Below are 21163 nucleotides of genomic sequence, written 5' to 3'. Positions count from 1 at the left end.
TTGGAGAAAGGATTTGATAAATGAAAAATATTGCATTCATTATCACTTCCTTCAATATTTGGGACATTTTATCATTGATAAAATCCCACAGGAAAAAGAACACACTTTTTTTCTTCTTTAATAAACGCCCCTTTCAGTTTTCAATGCTAGACGCTACCTTTATGTCTCTAACCATATCGTACTGATGGAGGAAAAACTTGATCAGATAAGGATCAAAATGAAGAAAGAATTATGCATAAATAATAAAAGGTACATTTTTCAATTATATTGAAATGAATTTTCTTCATCAGTACAAGACATTATAAACACCGTGTATGTTGCAATTTCAATACATTGTTCATTAATATTTAACTTGTCGTAGTAATGCATCATGTACGGGACATACTTTAAAAAATTACGTGTTTTTTCGTTATTCTGCATTATTTTATTGCAGTATTTTGTCCGTCAACAAAGGTTACGAATTTTCTTCTACCTAGCTTTCAACAGAATCACTAGCATTAATAACAAACAATTAACTGCGGCAACAACTACTTTCGTAAACTGTTTTTGCATCATTATGCAGTTTTTAAAGAAATAACAGCATTCTTGGAACGAGAAAATGATCAAGTAAAATTAGACTGACCCACCTATTAGTATTGGAAGTAAAGCGCTTGCTTAAAACTATGCTTATTCGAAATTGGAATTACACTTGACATCGTTCTTCACTTCAGTTCAAGTCTTTACATTTAATAAAAATAAACATCAACATTTGGAGAAATCTTGCCTAAAAATTGTAGACAGATATGCGTGAGTCATTTAATTAAAGAAAATGAGGAAAATTTATATTACCTGCTCCACCCAAAGATTTGTTGTCATGATTTGATTCTTGAGGTTCTAAAAGGGAAAAATTAAATTTCATTAGAGTAGCTATGAAGAAATAGTATCCTGTAAATACTATAGTGGGCCAAAAATGTTCTTTGCAAATAACAATAAAAACCAATATGATATTTTAAAAATATTTCTTAGCAGTTTCTACTGGACATACAGAAGATATGTAAGAAGTTTTAAGTGGCAGTATTATTTACGTAGGACAATGTACGTAGGAGGCACTGAGAAGCAAAGGGATGCAAGTGGACAATTTCAAGTTTTGAGTAAAACGATTTTAAAGTTAACGTCCTAGGTAGGGTTTCATTGATTTTTTTTCTTCTAAATCATGCTGTACAGCAGCACCTACTAGGGCTACTAATACTATCTCTTACCCCAAGACTGAGTAGAGGTTCACCTACCATTTGTACTGGTTATCTTAAAATTTTTAATTTTTTCACTTAGATCCCTTTGCTTCTCACTTTGCTATCTGCCTCAATTCTATTTTTTTTTTAAATTTAAAATATAGCGTTACGTGTGTGATTCAGAATATCTGAAAACTAGCTAATACTATTTTGTAATTTCCTGTTAAGTTTTAAAAGGTAAAGGAACAGTATTTTTTGTGCATGTGTCCAAGTATACCGAGTAAGTATTCCACAAATATATATTTTTTAAAGCTCATGCAATAGCAACAAAAAATATTTTATTAGCGTTACGTGTATGACCGCGTGCAACATTTGAAGCTGATTTCCTAATAAAAATCCACAGTTTACTTCGGATATTTGCCGAATTGCGCACAGAAGTTCTTTGGTGCTCAGAAACTCTTATGGGGATTTCCCCCTGGACTTTGACTTCCCACCCCCAAGGGGTTTTCAATATTCAAGTTCAATTTACATCGGATCTCTGTCAAATTTGGCACAGACGTCCGTCCTTTGATGCTTAAAAATACACATAGGGGCACTTTCGCTCCCCTATGGGCGGTCGAGTCCTTTAGGATGGGGTTTTCAGAAAATTCGTAAAAGGGCCTGTCAGAAACAAAGATAACATTTTTTTTTAATTAAAAAAAAAACAAAGACGTCTAAAGTTAAATTTTGAGGCATAAAAATGCTCTTTTCTACACATTGACGGAAAAACTAACGCTATGTTTTCTTTTATTTAAGCCTGATTGTTGAAAATGCGCCACTTGACGCAACTATTGCTTCTTATCTTAAAGTATGTAGACAGTTTAAATTACTCTTTGGGTATGAAAACAACAATTCTTAATTTCTTCTTTTTATTTATTTATTATATTTTATCAATATCATTACTCTTCAACACTCATTGAGTCTTGGATTCAGTGCCAGCACACAATAAATTTAGTTGAATTATGTAAAGAGAGTACATTTCTTCAATTACACTCAAATGTAAAAACCGAACTCGTAATGAAAACCATTCAGGAGCGTTACGTTTGTGACATCTTTCAAAAAGCCTCATTAAAACTTTTCTGCCGTATATTTGAACATGAAAGTCTGGTTACAGGTATTCTGTATTAAGTTAATTTATGATATGCGATATTTCTCTTCTAGTCTCCCAATTTGACCTTGGAGGAAAACTTTTGTTCTTTTTGCGTTACCTGTGTGACCAACAAAAAGTGACCTGCATATTTCAGGAGGTGTAAAACGTATCATAAGTATTTATTAAAAAAGTTTGACACATAATTGTAGTAAAGCATCTGTGTTCATGATATTTGATTTTTTTTTCAAAAAAAATAAATAAATAAATAAATAAAAATAATAATAATAAAATAAATAAAATAAAAATAATGATTAAGTAAACAAGCAACGATGAAATTAAAAATTTTAAAAACCCTCGACTGAGTCGCAACTGTAGAATCAAGAGGGAAAATTTAAAATCCTTTTAAAAGCCTTATATAATTAAAAATCACTGTCGAGTATTTTATTTGCTATTCGGAACTCCAGCGCTCGAATACGCTACCTTGCGGTGATTTACAAAACTGCCGATGGAACTAAAACATTGCCACGTTTTAGTTCCATGTGTGTCTGTTGACGTAAACACAGGCAGTTTGTTCTGAGTATTTATTAACGCAATCGATGTGTCTTAGTTTGCTTTCAGCTACAGAAATTAATTCATCCCCTAAGAGTATTCTCGAACTTCTCAAAATAATGTTAGTTTTCCTTATTTCTTTCAAAAAAGTATTAAATGGTGGACGCGTAAACAAGAAAACTCTGGATTAACAAAATTGGATAACGTTATACCAGGTAAAATTTTTTATTGTATGAATTTGTAAGAATATGAGTTTTTTTTAATCTTAAATTAATTTAACTAATCATATTTTACAGCAGCATTTAGTTGGATGGACAGTATGCAAAATATTTTCTTGGATTTATTACCGTAGAACAAAATGAAAAATGTTTAACCCAGAAAGAATTTACTTTATTCCTTTTATTCTCAGCTGAAAGGTTTCGCCAAATTTGTTTAGGGTTATAATTTTGGTATTGTGCGAGCAAAGTAGCCTTGGCGAGATTTCGCGTTTTTAGTTAAACCATTTTTAATTTTTATCATGAGTGGAATAAAATGGTAGTAAGATTACAGAATTCGATAAGTGAAAAGAAATAATGGTCAATCAACTGAAAAGAAAACTACCACCATATATCCGTGAGAATTTTTTTGATGATTTGCATAACATGACACAATTAAATCGTAACTCAGAAATTAGAAAAATCGAAACAGAAGATTTTTAAATGAACCGATTCGGGAATTCGAGAGAAATAACTCAGCTACAAATGGAAAAAAAATAAGCGCTAGCCAAGCAAGGCAAAGAAGTATCATCTTCTTTCGATAATAATTTGTAATGTCATATTGAATTTTCTAGCATTAATTGTTGTTCTTGTCAGGCCACAATTATTATTTAGTTTTATCAAGAATTGATAAATATCGAATTCAACATCATGGAAATAGCTGCTTAGAACTACGAACTACGTAGTTTGCATTAATCTTTGACGTTTAGTAATGCTTCTTGAATTCTCATTTCTTTCTACGTGGGCCAGAATATCCACAAGACTTTGAAAATTAATTTAAAAAGAATAAAGCGAAAAAATCATACGTACGAACAAAAATCACTACACTTTTAGCATTTTCTTCGTTACCATGTGCGTTTGTTTTAGTTTTCAACTCCGCCATTAGACAGTGACTTCAGTGCCCCCTACAGTTCGTTGGAGTTGCGAATTGAATAGAAATTGGCAACAGATAAAAATGTTAAATCATTGCGTTTTATTTCCTTGTCGGACAACAATGCATTCGTTTATCAAATGCCTGAATAAAGGCTTAGCTGTTATTAAAATTTGCTTTAAAAAACGGCATAGTTCGAATTCTATGAAACATGGAAGTTCCAAACACATTCTATCAGACGCGGAAAAAAAACTCTTTATTTTGGTATTAAATTTAAAAATTTTTAACTATGTTATCACTGCACAAATCGTGGAAAACCTTTTAGAGGTTTTTAATTAATATCTTTGTACATTAATGTCATTCAAAGATGCAACCTAGCTAAGAACACTCTCGATCAACTCTCCTTTCGATTTTTTTTTTTTTTCAAAATCGGTCCATCCGTTTATTCGCTAGAGTGCCACAGACAGACACAGAGATACACAGGCACGTCAAACTAATAACTCCCTTCCTTGGTTTGTCGGGGGTTGAAAAATGGCTCTTACATTAATTTCAATAACAATGCTCTAAATGTTATCAAATGAGGCTAAAATTTGAAATAAAAATATTTTAAACACAAAATTGATGCTGGAATTGAAAAGAACAGTTTTGTTTTGGCAAAAAAAAAAAAAAAAAAATGCTTTTATATTATGTGAGAAAAATTTTTTGGTGTGTCGTGATAACTTTTCATGGAATGGTCCAAATTAAGTAAATATTTAGGATTTCAACTTATCGCACCCTGGTAAGGAAAGAGACACAACGCAAAAAACAACATTGGAGAAAATCAAGGTTTTACGCTATAGTAGTTTTAAGTGATTTAGTTTCAAAAACTAACAATGGAGAAAATCAAGGTTTTACGACATAGTAGTTTTAAATGATTTAATTTCAAAAGAAAAACATTTTAGAGAATCAAGGTTTTACGCTATAGTAGTTTTAAGTGATGTCTCATAAAACTACAGCGCAGGAAAGCAAGGTTTTACGATATAGTAGTTTTAAGCGATTTGGTTTCAAAAAAAAAAAAAAAAAGAAAAAAAAACAACATTGGAGAAAATCAAGGTTTCCCGCTGTATTAGTTTTAAGTAATTTAGTCTCAAATATTACATTACGCGGAAAAAATTATGACGTGATGTTTACAGGTTAGTTTTTGTTGTCTAAATTAATAATGTAGATTTAAAGTTTGAAAAACTTTCTTTTAAATTATGAAAAAATATGATATTATCTATTGATTATATTGTTTTTTTGCCACCACGCACAAGTTATGTAAGTTATCTTTATGTGAGTTTTGTGGCAAGAAAGAGCATTAAATTTAAATTTTAAATCAATAGTTAATACGTTTTTCCAAAATTTTAAATTGTGTCAGTTTCTTTGCCGTGTTGCGATATGTGTAGTGATAACGCTTAAAAGTTAATATGACATTGATTTTTTATGGTTGAATATTGTTCCATTTTTTAATGAAGAACTCAAATCATTATTTTATATTTCTAAGCGTTAAATGTTATGACCGGACTTCACACTTCTTTTATTTTTTAATCGATCACAAAGAAACTCCATGATTTTCTGGATATGACACTGTTTGCCTAAAGTCACACAGCTTGAATTTTTCAAAATCAGAAGAGTGAACGTTTAAAAACGGAAAATGAAACATTTTTTACGAGTACATCTTCTGATTTCTGAAATGTTTTTCCCGAAAGCTGCGCAAACTGCCCAACGTCTGAAAATCAAATTCTATAACACTAAAATCATTTTGACTTATGCGACTGTCGTTCTAACCATTCATGTGTCGAACGAAAAGTGCTACTTGTGGTATAAGTCTTTTATACAAGAATTTAACAGTTGCTACTGATAGTGTTCAAGTCAGCTTAATATATTGGAATTTTTGTTCTGCTACGTCCATGAATTCTTTAAAAATGTTAATCTTCACTGTTTTCGCAGACGAAAAGCAGTTGCAATTTTTTATGAATGTCCTGCGTTGATGAAGTACTTAAGATTAGAACTTCAACTTCAGTAACTATTTATTTACATCTAGTACTAAAGTGGCACATGGTCTGGGGTGGATACAGACTACGATTTTAGGTGGGGGGGGGGGGATCATGATGAAGAATAGCCCCTCCCACCCATGAACGAACTTACGGTTTTGGTAGTACTAAAAATTTCTGAAACTGCCTCAGGTTCCATAAATAGCATCAAATCGGCAAGGAATTAGTAGACTACTTAGTAGAGCAAGATTACTAATTAATTTCATAAGCAAATTTACTTAAAAAAAGTAATGAATTGAAAAAAATACTGAAATTGTTTACATTTTACGCATTGAGTACTTGAACACAATGTGGACTCATAATGTTGTCGACGGTTTGGGGGGGGGCGGTCATGACCCCCATGACCCTCCCCTTGCATCCACCGCAGTACATGGTACCACATTTCTCCTTGTTACGTGACCAGTTAATGTTACGTGACTGCAGCAAGGCTGTGGAATTGGACCTGGAGTCAAAAAGTTGGAGTCGACTGATTTTGGGGCGTCGGAGTCGGAGTCTGTGATTTTGCTTCAAAATCCGCACCTCTGCCAGTGCTTGTGGAGTCAGAATCGGACGGTTTTTGGTCGGCAACAAGTTTTCTCGTGACGTCCGTATGTACGTGCGTTTGTGCGTATGTGTGTATGTATATCGCGTAACTCAAAAACGGTATGTCCTAGAAAGTTGAAATTTCGTACGTAGACTCCTCCCGTTTCGGTTGTATTCGTATGTTTCACAGGGGATCTTTTACGCTTTTTTGAGGGGAAATCATAGTTAATTTCAATGCAACTCAAGTGGTGTTAGAATTTGACAAACACTTGACGATATATGTGTTATGTGTAAGGGAACACATTGGAGATAGTGACCACAACAGTATTAGGTTTGGGATTAAATTTGATATGCACAAAGTAGAGAATTTTAGGTTTGTGCCCAATTTCAGAAATACTGACTTTGTGGCACTTCGGCAGAGTTTGAAAGCAGTTTTTTCTTCTGGATTGGATAATAGGATGTGAATCTTCAGTGGGCAGAGTTTAAGGAAAATCTAGCGAATACGGTTAGGGATCATGTTCCTTTTAGGAGAAAGGAATTCAACACTAAAATTTGGCCAATGTGGTTCTCCAGGAAAACTAAAGACGCTCTAAATTACAAGCAAGCTGCTTTTCATAGGTTTAGAGAAATAGGTCACAGTGCGGATAGGCTCCAATATTGTAAGGCAAGGCGTAAATTTAAGTATTTGGTACGGATTCAGAAAAGAGAGTTGGAGCAAAGACTGGCAGATAACATAAACAGGAATCCCAAGAGGTTTTTTGCATACGCTAATTCGGAGAAAGTTCGAAATAGTCATATTGGGCCACTGGTTGATGAGCACGGAATTTTAATTCAGGACGATAGTGATATTGCTAATGTTCTTAATAACTTTTTTTCGAGTGTTTTTAACGATAACTGTATCTCAACAGTTGACGCCAACAAGACACAAGCTATAGTACAGCTTGAGGACTTTGTATTTCCAGGGATGACGTTCTACTTCATTTGAAAAAAAATAAAGAGACTAAGGCTCCGGGGCCAGATAATATTTTTCCGAAAATTTTAGTTGAATGTGCAGAGGAATTAGCAGATGTAATCGCAAACATTTTCAATGCTTCTTATAATTCGGGGACAGTGCCAGAGGACTGGAAGCTGGCTAACATTACACCGCTCTTCAAGAAAGGGTCTAAAGGGAGTGCGGGAAATTATAGACATGTGAGTCTAACTTCGGTGGTTTGCAAAATTTTTGAAACATTGATGAAAATTAAGATAGTAAATTTTCTAGAGACTAATAATCTATTGACTAGTTTTCAGTACGGTTTCAGGAAAGGTAAATCTTGTGCAACTAATTTATTACATTTCTATGACAAAGTTACCATGGCTTTGGACAATAAGAAGCCTGTAGATGTTGTTTACATTGATTTTCAAAAAGCTTTCGATAAGGTACCGCATGTTGTTCTACTTAGCAAATTAGCTGATATAGGAATAGGAGGGAAAACTTTCATTTGGGTAAAAAATTGGCTGACCGGAAGGAAACAAAGAGTAGTTGTAAGGGGAAATTATTCTAATTGGAGTGAGGTCTTAAGCGGGGTTCCTCAAGGATCAGTGTTAGGGCCTGTTTTGTTCATTGTCTTTATGAACGATATTCACAAAAATATTTCTGGGAACATGAATTGTTTTGCTGATGATGTCAAAGTTATGGGGACTGTAGAAAATGAAGAACAAGCAAATCAGCTGCAAGAGGATCTAGATCATATTACGGAGTGGGCTGATAAATGGGGTATGGCTGTTAATGTTGGGAAATGTCAAGTGCTACATTTAGGGCATGGAAATAAGTGTACAAGTTATTATTTGCAAGGTTTAGTCATTAGTCAGGCAGACAAAGTTACTGATCTGGGGGTCCTAATAAGTCAGGATTTAAAGTTTAGCCAACAGTGCAGCATTGCTAGCAACAAAGCCAATAAGATGCTTGGGTTTATCAATAGATATATTTCAAATAAATCTAAAGAAGTTCTTCTGCCCTTATATAGAAGTTTGGTAAGACCCCATTTGGAGTATGCTGTTCAGTTTTGGTCTCCTTATCTTAAGAAAGACATTAATGTATTGGAAAGGGTTCAAAGGCGGGCTACAAGGCTAATAAGTGGACTTTCCCACTTAGATTATGATTCCAGGCTTAGAAGGCTAAAAATGTACAGTCTTGAGCAAAGAAGAGACCGAGGGGACATGATTCAGCTGTTTAAATTTATTAAAATGAAAGATGTTACGGGGCTAAAGTTTAGCACTGAAAACAGTACAAGGGGTCATTGTTTTAAGCTATTTAAATCTCAGGCTAACATGGATATTAGGAAAAATTATTATTTTAGCAGGGTAGTGGAACCTTGGAACAGCTTACCGGAAGAGGTGGTAATGAGCAAAGGAGTAGACAGTTTTAAGAGGGCCATTGATCTTCACTGGGGATTGTAAATTGACTAGGACCAGTCTAGCTGGGCCCAGAGCCTGTTGCTGGTCGTCACTTTTGTATTTGTATTTGTATATCGCAAGTGTTTTCGACAGATTTTGAGTTTTTGTTTTTTTTAAATCTGGTTTCATTTTGGCCACTATTGGCGATATTTAGACAGTTAACCATTGAATCACATTAAAATGTCCAATATTGTGAAAAATTATCTGGTATAAAACTTTTTTTTTTTACTTCAGTTCGCAAAAAACTTGGGGTAAAAATATTTAAAGTGTTTCTTTGCTTACTCCAAGGCACTGTTATCATTAAAAACTTTGTTTTAATTTAAAAAAGATCGATCGGTGAGTAAAAGTGAGTTCTGGGATGTTTCCCATTGGTTTTAACCTAAAAATGCACAAACATTTGCAAAAGTAATGGATACGATACGTTAAGGCTCTTCTATACCGTCCATCTTGGTTTTCGACGCTAATGCTTTCTCTACGGGAAAATCTGCTACCTATGCAAAGCATAACACGAGAAATTACTGGAATATTTTCATGTGGTTTGTTTTAAACGATGGCTATGACACAGAACTAGATATGCGCTTTTTTATTTTTTCTGTAGTTATTTTGAAATTTTTTTAATAGCATTTTAAAACTTTAAACGATTATTTTAACACGTTTGAAAAATGATATGGAAAAACTGAAAAAGGAGCGCAAAGGATTGAACATTTCTCTTTAAAAACATATTTTGAGTTTGTTTCTGAGACAATTTGTTCTATTGATATTCTCCACGGAGTAAAGCCTTGTTTTCGAAAAATTGTGAAAAACTGCGAAAAACACGCCTTTCACCAGACCACACCCATTTCCTCCCACTTTGAGGGACCACTTTCTCTTCTCCCCCAGGGTCTTCAGGGTCTTGTTTTCTGCTTCTCCGCTCCTCCGCTTTGCCCGCTTTGCCTCAATGGCAGGCAATAAATTACTGAATCCCTACTAATGACCATTCATTCTTTGTCGTTTTGTGTGTTGGTCTTGTATTTCTGTGACATCGACGAAACTCGTTCTAAAAAGTTTTTTCTTCTTTCGAGTTCTATTCGATAAGTTTTTGAAATTATTTAGGTGATATATTTTTCAATGCTGTTTTAATATAAGTACCCCGTTTAAATGTAGAAGTTATTTTGTTTGAAAAATCAGTGAAAATTACCGCATCTTATAATGGGAAAAAAATTCGAAATGCCATTTTTATTTATGTATTTCTTTATTAAATTATTAATTTAAAAAATATATAGCCAAGTACAGTGATTGCGATTTATATCTCGATGTGAAATTTGCAAAAATATAAACGAATTCACTTAAAATACACTAGCCACATTAGGGGAAAAGTGGCGAGTAAATCATGAAATTTCCCACTCCTGAGTGTATGTGCAGTAGAATGAGATTAATCTGGCGATTATACATATTCCGCAGAGATTATTCAAAATGGTGTTGTTTCCTTCAGTCAAAAGTACTATTTTTAGTCATTGAAATTGATAGAATAAGCACAAAAAAAAAAAAAAAAACATGAAGCGAGAAAAAACTTTTATTTCCAGATGCTTATTTTTTAACATGTCCGATTTTGAAAATAAGACGTGGTCTTTATGACGTCACAAATGATGTACTAAGGCGCATCTGTGTATTGCGTTTTCACGTTATTGTAATCAAGAAGCGAATTAAATATTGCGCTCTACGCTTGCTATCAACCATATCGTTGCCATTACACTTGAGTAAAGATGCGAATTAAATATTACGCTCTACGAATGGCAACAGTGAATGGTATTTCATCATTTCTGATGTCATCGGCAGAAGCGTACATAATAAAAGCGTACCAATTAAAATAAATTTTTAAAATTATTAAACTTAGTCAAATTATTTAAAGAACGGTCAGATTCTATTTGCAACTCCAGAGCTTGAATACGCTACCTTGCCTTGATTAACAATACTAAAGAAAAAGGTAAAACATTCCATTCCACGTGTTTTCTTTGGGGTAAATTACAGGCTTCAGACAGTTTGTTGTGTAATGTAATTTCAGAAGAATAGAAAAGAAAGCTTCCCACAAACACGATCAAAAATTACTGTCATTCACCGTCAAAGCAGGTTATAAGTTACGGAAACTGTTTGTTCTACCTTTTACATCCACCATTAGACAGTGATTGCAGCGCCCCCTATAGTTTATTGGAGTTGCGAATGTTTATAAGCAGGCTCTTTCAGAAAAAAAAAAAAAAATTAATTTTGGAAACAACCCCATTGCCAATAAAGTTGGGAAATAGTCTTTGTTATAATAAAGCTGAAAGTCTGTCTGTCTGGATGTCTGGAGGATGTCTGGTTGTCTGGATCTCTGTGACGCGCATAGTGCCTAGACCGTTCGGCCGATTTTCAGGAAATTTGGCACAAAGTTAGTTTGTAGCGTGGGGTGTGCACCTCGAAGCAATTTTTCGAAAATTCGATTTTGTTCTTTTTCTACTCCAATTTTAAGAACACTTTCCTGAGCAAAATTATCATACGACGGACGAGTAAATTACCAAGTTATCATAACGTGGAACCGTAATATGGTAAGCCAATAGGCGAAAAATTCACCATACATTTTTTGTAATTATACAGGCGAACCATAAGACCTTTTAATTTTCTACTACAAGCAAAGCCGTGTGGGTACGACTATTTAATATTTATCAAATATATTTTTTGACTCGTAGTGGTGAATACAATAAAAGTCCATAGCTTTACTAAAAATCAGGTCAATTTGTATAGAAAAAATATTTTGCTTGACAATGTTCCTGAACTAGCAATATTAATTAAAAATAATCGTCTCTTTCTGGAAGGATCAGATATATCACACACAACGATGCCTTTGAAAATGAAGTTTAGTAAAAAAGTTGGTAATAATTCGGAAAGTCACAGCAGAATGAGTCTGAATAGGTTATCTTACAAGAAAATGTTTTTCTTTAGAATATTGGCTTGGTTTGCTTTTTGATATGGAGGCTTTGTGTGTTATGCATTTACTTTCAGATCTTTAATTTTCAAGACTTTGACATTATATAGAATTCTAAATATGTAATTAAATTTGAAGTTCCGTTTTGTTTAGGTAAGCATTAAATAGTTAATAATATAAACTTTTTTTTTATAGAATTAATACTATTATCTAATATACATTTTCCAAGGCAAGAAATGAAAGTAATGTACAAAAAAAAAGGCACATTTCAGTTTTTTAATTGAAATATTATTAGAAATTTTAATTGCAACCGAGACATTTTTCTTTTTTTAGACGATTGAGTTTTCTTGTGTTGCTTGAAAATGTTCAGTTTTTGCAATTAAGATCTCATTACTCCACAAATAATCCTAATTTGTTGCATTACCCACGAAGAATAGGAAATTATGTGAATAAACTAGTAAATTTGATAAACATTACATAATGTATCATATTTACCAAGTCTATTGAAAATTATGAATAACCGTCGCTAGTTATATATAATCAACAGTTTGTTTCCGTTACACACACACACGGCAGGGAGGTACTTGGGCACCCGAGTAGGAACGTAGGTGGTTTTTGGAACGCCAAAAAAAAGAACCAAACCGTTCCAATTTTAATTTTAGGACCTGAAAATGGCATTAAATGGCTCTTTCTACCCGAAATAATTTACGATTTCTTTAATTCAAGTCCCATTCGAAAGTCCGTGAAAAACACCCAAAGAATTCATTCATTTCCTTCGAATTTTGAAAAAAAAAAAATCTGTAAAATCCCCGGGAAAACATTAAAAAGCACTGCTAAGATATATGGTACAGAAATTTTAAATCGGAAAATTATCGTTTGCGCGATCTCATTTTAAATTAGCGTTCAGAAGGTTACCCCTCTTTTTTTTCTCGGTTGTGACTAAATAAAATTTTGTTTTCTGTTTTTGTTTTGAGGTAAAAATTTCCCCTTTTGATTATTATTAGGCGATTAGTCTTCTTTTTTTTCTTTCTTTTTTTTTAGGATTTTAGTTGTATTTCTGGAGGGTTGCGTTTAATTTTTTCGGGAACTGTTGATTTCCCGTTTTCTTTTTTCTATCTTTGAGAATGATTGTTTTGATGGGAAATTTTGTAGTATTTTTTTTTCTCTAATTGAAGCCTGATTGTTGAACATGCGTCATTTGACAAAACTTATATTTTCGAGGTATACCGTGCAAAGCCTGGAAATGCAGCTAGTCTATATAAATAAAACAGAGAATATATTTATATGTGTGTGTGTGTATGTTACCTGTACAAATCCACAGTTTACGTCGGATCTCGACCAAATTTGGCAGGGAGGTACTTGGGCACCCGAGAAGGAACGTAGGAGGGTTTTTGAATGCAAAAAGTACCGAACCTTTCGAATTTTAATTTTAAAGCCTGAAAATGGCATTAAATGGCTCTCTCTAACCGAAATAATTAGTCTATCAGTTCGATTTTGGTGCCATTCAAAAGCCCGCGAAAAACACCGATAGAGCTCATTCATTTCCTTCGAGTTTCACTAAAAGAAACGAGCTGATGTGTGCATCACATGACTTCCTTTTACACCAATTTAAAGTTATTTCCCCATTATTGGCAATTTTAATTTGATTCAATAGTTAATTCTCTAAATATCACCAACAATGGCCAGATTGAAACCAGATTTAAAAAAACAAAACAAAATTTTTTTTTTCAAAATTAATTTGAATTTTGAAATTTTGAATTCAAATTATGTTTTTCGCAATCACGAGTTGCGACAGGACGCTACTCATTGGTTACTACCCCACTCACTTGTTTGTAGAAACTGTTCCTGTTCCTGTGTGTGTGAGAGGGTGCCTGTGTCTAGGACATGGACACTACTGACCACGAGCATCGGCTACTTGGGGCCAGTGTTCAGGACCAGAGGAATCGTGCTGGAGCTGCGCCTGCAGAGGGCGATGGGGTTGAAAATGGCACCCCTGAAGATGTTTTAAACTTTAAAAAATATGTCTTTATAGCTTTCTCCTTCTTCTTCTCCCTCATTTTAAAATAAATTTTTAATCAAATATGTTAGGTGCTCATATTTTACATCTTCAAGAAAACTTGAAAAGACACCAAGCATTCATACGTTAATTACAAATTTTAATCGTAACGGAAAAGAGCCTCATTCCTATTCCACGTGAACGAAAATAAAGCAGAAATACCAAAAGAAACCTTTTTAAAAAAGCTTTGTAGGATTGTAGCATATTTATATTTTGATCACAGAATTACAGCTATGGAAAGTTTAATTACTAGCACAACAGAATAGATTATTGCGAGGTAGAGTTTTGCAAGAGTGTGAAGTAGATATTTTTCAGACATTGTCATTAACTTTAAAAATTTTTTTTTTGTCAGTTTCCCTGTTGCAACATGCATGCTAGAGACGCATCGAGTACTCGGTACTCGGCCATATTTTGATCATGAACTCGGCCAATACCGCGTAGTTGTAAAAAATTGAATATTGTTCAAAGCAGATTTTACAATTAATAAAAAAGTGCAAGCATATAATATACTGCAATCATTTACAATTCAAATTTAAAAGTCAAATTCAAATTTTGAGAATAATGAATTTTTTTATGCTTCAATGGAGTAAATCTTATATTTTAATACCCAAAGTTAATGAAACTTATTTATTAAAAATGGAGCAAAAAAAGTACAGAAAATATGAAATTTTTATGTTATTAAATGGATTTTTGCAGCATAAAAGTACCTTTTCTTAAAAAATAAAACAACGTTAAAAGCACAAATGTGCAGGAATACTGCAGACACGTGTTCTGGCATTACAGGAAATGCTTTTTTCAATGCACAAAACGTGAGCTTATGGATTTGAAGACATCCGACAAAAGTCGTATTATTAAACATTCATTAGCTCACATTTTATGCACTGAAAAAATGTTCCTTGTGATGCAGAAACACGTGTCTGCAGTGCTCCTGCACATTTGTGCTTTTAACGTTGTTCCACTTGCTTTTAAACATTATTTACGTTTGGCGGACTAGAAGTATGGATTGATATAATTTGTTTTAATTCCAACTTGATTAACATTACCTTTTATGTATTTGTTTATTTTTAATTTAAAAAATAACTTATTTGTCAAAATTATTGACAGAAACAAATCTTTTCAATAATGCGCAATTAAATTTCGGCTGGAATTTTGTTTTTAAAACTATTATTTGTGTGTGTGTGTGTGTGTGTGTGTGTGTGTGGACATGGAGGTATATACTACTCTTCCACTGACCACTGAGTTCAAAATTCGTCACGTAAGTGTCGGTGGTTCTTCTTAAAACATAATTGGAACTTGGAACTCGATACTCGACCAAAGTGCTACACGGTACGTCTCTAATGCATGAATTACTGAAAGGTTCTTTTGTTCAATGAAATGATAAAAAAATACTTCTTAACATGTTTCCCTTCGACATACTGGGTTAATAAAATTAGAATTTTTATCATATCCTCCTTGAATGTACGCGAACCTTTTGTTTTAATGCCTGGTCTGTCCTCGGCAGCTATAAAATGGCTTTTAACAATTTTCCAGTGCACAGTTCACCGTTTTTGTGTAATGTTAATTTTTGTTCTCAGGGTGTCATTATTGTACTTAATGATATTGATCTCAATTATTTTCATTACTGCATTAAAAAATTCAAACCCTGAGCAGTTTTAAATCGAATGAAAGAAGTAGAAATACCTTTTCCGTCGGACTGCGATCTATTGTTTCCACTTTATATCATGTAACTTGATTTTATGTTATGTTATTAGGTAGTTTTTATTACTTACTCCTTTCTTCGGATTGAAATGCTGCGTTGAAAACCCGAGTACAGTCAAATACATCAGTTGATATGAAAAAATAGATTCAACGAACGGGAATTTATTTCTAACTTGTAGCATTGTGGAACTGATAAAATTTTATTCAGGGCGAATGACTAATGTCTGAGAACATCCATATTTATAGTGGAATATGTTTTTGTTTTTGTTAGTGATAGTTCTTGAAATTGCGCCTTTTATCTCAATGACTATTATACATCCCCCTCCCCCCTCGCAACATTAATTTCTGTTCCCGCCCTCCGCCCCTGTTTGTAACTGAAAAGGGAAAAAAAACCTTAGAATGTTCCTATTTATTCTCAAGTATTACTTATTGTGATATGTGCAGTAGTTTCGGAAATTCGATTTTTAAAAATTTTGTTCATCATTTGTGCGCACTATGTTCAATATTGAAATTTAGATGATTAATAAAGCACTTGAATTTATATTATAACTTTTCTTTTCTCTCTTTTTTTTCTGCCTTCATTTCTCAATTCTATTTTCTACGCATTCTGCAAATTTTCTAGTTTGCAGAATAAGTTAATTTCCTGACACATGGTCTTCTTTCTTCTTTTCTTCTGTCACCCTTTGGCGGGAGAACTTGAGTGGACAACTCAGACAGCTTTCCCTGCTATTGCTTTCGCTGAATACCAAATTCTCGGAAATCGTAAGCAGTCAGCTCTAGAAACACTTAGAAACGAAAACACATGTTTACTGATTTACGGAGGGGAAACAGGCCGGGGGGGAAACATGTTTTGGAACAGGATCCTTCGAATCTTTCGCAGCTCTCTCTGCCCTCGTCCGATCGCAAAGACAGTACCTTCGGGCACAGCTTAGATTTATGGCTGTCCATTCACGTACTCAGTGATTGACGCTGTCCATCATGAAATCTGACCAATTAGCAGTGCAAAAAAAATCGAGTTAGACCCTCCCAGATACACCCTCTGCGTTGCCACCGATTTCGTGATTTCGCCGTGTCAGATTTTACGGAGAGGTTTAGAAGAGCCTTAAAGCTCAATAATGATAAATAATTAACGGCAATAAAAGTACCAGTGTAATAGCACGTCAAGCACCTACAAACTGCATTATTTTTGACAAACTATTATTATTTCAGATAAACCAGGTGAAAAAAATATTTCAATACTTTAAAAAAAATCATGAGAAATGATAAAAAAAACACAAAATTGCCGACATTTCTTAGCATTTCTGGCAAATTTTACCACTCATCTCAAATACTTTATGGAAGTTAAATTTCGCACCACCAGTTGTCAAAAATAGAAAGAGAAAATTGTTTACTAAGTTTGCTAAACAAAACATAAAACAGTATTTGTTCTAAATTTCAACGCAATTGCGGCAGATAAAGAAATTTTCACAAAGCATTTCACATTTTTTTCTGCATTTTGTATTCCCAATGTCACCTTTTCCACGCTACCCATTATCTAAAAAAAATTTTTTAAGTTTTTTCCGTCCACCCTAAATAAATACATCTGCTTGATTCTTCATCATTAAATTATTTTGTTGCCTTATTATTTTTGAATACGTAATCCTTGTTTAGATGTAAAAAAGAGAAGAAGAAAATGCATAACATCTGCATTTAACAGATTGGATAAAATGAATCAGCAATCGTTACGTAAATGAAATTTAAAATAAATAAATTAAATTTAAAAAAAAAAAAACGAGAAAAATCTTTCAACTCATTCATTGAAAAACTCACTTTGGACATAAAAATAATTTTTTCTCCCATTAACCAGTCACATTTCCCCCTTCTTGAATACAAATGGAGCAATGAACAGCATTTGTGCGATTGAATACATTCTTGAATAAGTTCTGGGAATAAAAAGAAAGCAATTACTACAAGAATTGAATGGATTTGGAAACGCTTTTGTAGATTTTCCCTAGTTTTACGATTGTAATGAAATTTTTATCATTTGCTTTACTAATGCGCGAGATGTAAAAATGATTTGTTTTATGATGCTGTTGTTATAAGAATGTGTTTTGCTTACCGGAACATAAGGGGTCTAAAAAGTGTTTTTTCACAAATGGTGCCAGTTAACTATGTTTTATGCTATTAAACCTAGTTTTATCAGTGAGTATTTAAAGGAGTTACGGGGATGTTGTAGGAGTTTTGAACATGAGGGAAGATAGACCGACTTTGTGGTTTCCATATTTAAGTAGCTGGGTGGCTGAGGAGGATTTAACCTCCCGCCCAAAATCATTGTGTTGTAAAATTGTTAACTATACAATATGTAATTAATTCTCAACATAGATACTGTACTAAAACCAATTAAAGAAACTTTATTCTTACACTGTAAAAGAGTGTGTACACTTTTAAAAAAAGATCCTGTAATTTTACGGTAAAGGTGTTTGGCATCCATGTTGCCAGTAACTTTAACCGTAAAATCCTATTTTACTGTAAAATTTTACGATAGAATAAAAGAGAGTTAAAAAACGCAAAATTCGAATATCAGGTTTAAACTCGGGACTTTCATTTGGCAGGCGGCTGTGCTGCCCACCATACCAGTTGGAACACACCGAGTGAGGAGACATACACATCTGTTTCGCACTGTAGGTCACGTGGTGTATCAATTGGCGCTGCAATCGTTCATTTTTCTCGGTACAATTTACTGTAATTTTTTCTGTACTGTAAACACTCCATTTTACAGTAATATTTACCATAAAAGTTTCCTGAATTTTTAACAGTGCAGGGCGTTTGGTCAAAAGTGGGTAAATTTTTGAAGGACGCTCGAAAATTGTAGTTTTTGGATTTTTATCGTAGCCATTTCGATTTTATTTCCTAGCAGGGTTCTTGAACTACAAAATAAAAAATGATTTTTGTATCATTTCAAACCCAATATTTATTTTTTATCAAACATAACAAACACTTGTAAAACCCGTTTTACCCTACCAGGGGGGCCAAAAGCGGGTAAGCTTAACTAATTGTGATTTGCCATATTTGCCAATCAAATATGAATTTATAAATTATTAAAATTATTGACTAGCTACCTGGCATTATAAAAACAAATATATAAAAAGTTGTACTTATCCAATTTAAAGTCATCACATTTTTTTATAAAAAAATAAAGAAATAACTGATCAAATTTATAGACTAATTAACTGATAATCCTAAAAAATAACTTTTTAAAGTTGTACTTATCCTATTGAAATAGAAAATAAAAGTCAGCACTCGTGTCAAGAAATTATAAATAAATATATGATTAAATCCTATACTTGCTTCGCCTGACCCGCTTTGCCCGAAGGCACGTTTTTTACTTCCTTTTACAAAAAAGGAAGTATTGTATTCGCGAAAAAAATATGCACTCAAAAATGGACCTTAATTTCCATTTTACTCATCCCCGAATGAAATTGAGGTTTTTTTTTCCGATTCGACCACAAGAACGTATAGACACGCGAAATGTCCATAATGACGATTCCCGAGTTAATTACAACGAATTTTCTCGTGACGTCTGTATGTACGTATGTGCGTATGAATGTCGCATAATTCAAGAACGGTAAGTCATAGAAAGTTGAAATTTGGTACGTAGAGTCCTAGTTCGGTCTAGTTGTGCACCTCCCCATTTGGTTGCATTCGGGTGTTTCTAAAGGGGTGTTTTACTCCTTCTTTTTTTGGGGGGGGGGAATCATTGTTAATTTCGATGTAAACTCAAAAGGTCTTATAATTTGGCGGACACTTGGCGATATATCGCCAGTCTTTTGGTCGCCAAGCTTTGTTACCAACTTGGCAGAAAATTTGGCGATTGTTTTTTTTACTCTCGTTTCAATTTGGCCACTGTTGGTGATACTTAGAGAGTAAATTATTGAATCATATTAAAATTGCCAATTGGAAATGACATTAAATTGGAGTAAAAAGAAGTAATGTGATGCACACATCATCTCGTCATTTCAATAATTATAACCTTAAATTTAAAACAGAAACAAACTTAATGACCACAGTAGTTTGTAGGTGGATGGTGTCAGAATAAAGTAATATTATTGACAATAAAAAAAAATAGGCTGCGGTTTGACTAATCACAAGTTACAAATATTTTTTTTAGAAATTTATCATTTTTTAAATTTTAAGCCTGGTTGCACCATACCGCTTCCCTGCGGCTTCGCTGGGGCTGATTAAAAATCGGGGGTGTTCGGGTAACCACGACATACGTATGCATCTCCGCTTACGCACCATGGGGAAGGGCATACGAAGACCTACCCGCTTTGGGCCACCCTCTCCTGAGGTTACCAGGATTAATGGGTGTAACGTTATACGAATTCTGGAGTGTGAAGGATCATTTTTTCAAAACTCAAATTATTGGATGAACCTTGCATTATAGTTCAGGTAAATTCTTACCTGCAGTCAGTATAATGGGATCGTTTCCAAAATTTAAAAAGTATTTTTTCTGAAAGAGCATGTTTAAAAACATAGGAACTGATCTTTTTTCGATAAATTTGTTTACGTTTAATATTTTTAAAAATTACTTAAATCGGAGCGCTTTCATTGTTTACGGCTTTTGCCGATGACATCACAAATGATAAAATGCCATTTAGTGTCGCCATTCACAGTACAAAATATTTAATTCGCATCTTCACTCACGTGTATTGGCAACGATATAGTTGGTAGCAAGCGTAGAACGCAATTTTAATTCGCTGCTTGATTATCATAACGTGGAAACGTAGTAGAAAGATGCGGCTAAGTGCATCATTTGTGACGTCATCAAGAACCCGCGTTGTTTGAAAAATCGGACATTTAAAAAAAATAATTAAAAAAAAAAAAACAGTTGGGAAATGAAAGTATTTTCTGGGTCCATGTTTTTTTTTTTTTTTGCTCATTCTATCCATTTCAATGACTAAAAGTAGTACTTTTGACTGAAGAAAACCATCCCATTTAAAACGAAACGACGAAGACCGGCTTTGGTGGCCGAGCGGTAAAACACTCTTGCTTTGCAACCGATCTGTGAGACTTGCTGTGTGGCTTCGATCCCACACTGGTGCCCTGAGTGTTATTTCCTCTCTTAGTGCTATAAAATTGTCTTGTTTGTGTATTAAAGAGTCAAAATATATTAAAATAAATTTCGAATTGTTGTGAAGATGATTGATGCATATTGAATGTGAAAAAAGATGAACTTGGTAAATATTGAATGAACGAACGATTGAAAGTAAGAGTTGTAAAGAAGACTAAAAACAAGGGGTTTCTAGCATTATTTATTTATTTATTTTTAATACTGTTAAAACGAAATTTCAAGTATTGTAACCTATTAGTTTATTTTTATACTTTAAATTTAAAAAGCATAGAATGAAGTTTTTACTTGATCATTTAATATATTTGGATAATTTAAACCAT

At 33.4% G+C, this 21163-nt stretch overlaps 1 protein-coding gene across 2 annotated transcripts in view; it reads right to left on the bottom strand.

Annotated features, from left to right (window-relative positions):
* LOC129225851 (acetylcholine receptor subunit alpha-like) overlaps nt 1–21163 on the bottom strand; it is a 271447-nt gene that overhangs the window by 71821 nt on the left and 178463 nt on the right. For both annotated transcript variants that reach the window (XM_054860372.1, XM_054860373.1), the window contains exon 3: nt 829–873. In XM_054860372.1, the coding sequence (XP_054716347.1) occupies nt 829–873 (45 nt within the window). The remainder of the gene's footprint in view (nt 1–828; nt 874–21163) is intronic.

The sequence above is a fragment of the Uloborus diversus genome, chromosome 7, assembly GCF_026930045.1.
Source record: "Uloborus diversus isolate 005 chromosome 7, Udiv.v.3.1, whole genome shotgun sequence".
NCBI lineage: Eukaryota > Metazoa > Arthropoda > Arachnida > Araneae > Uloboridae > Uloborus > Uloborus diversus.
This window is presented reverse-complemented; position numbering and strand designations above follow the sequence as displayed.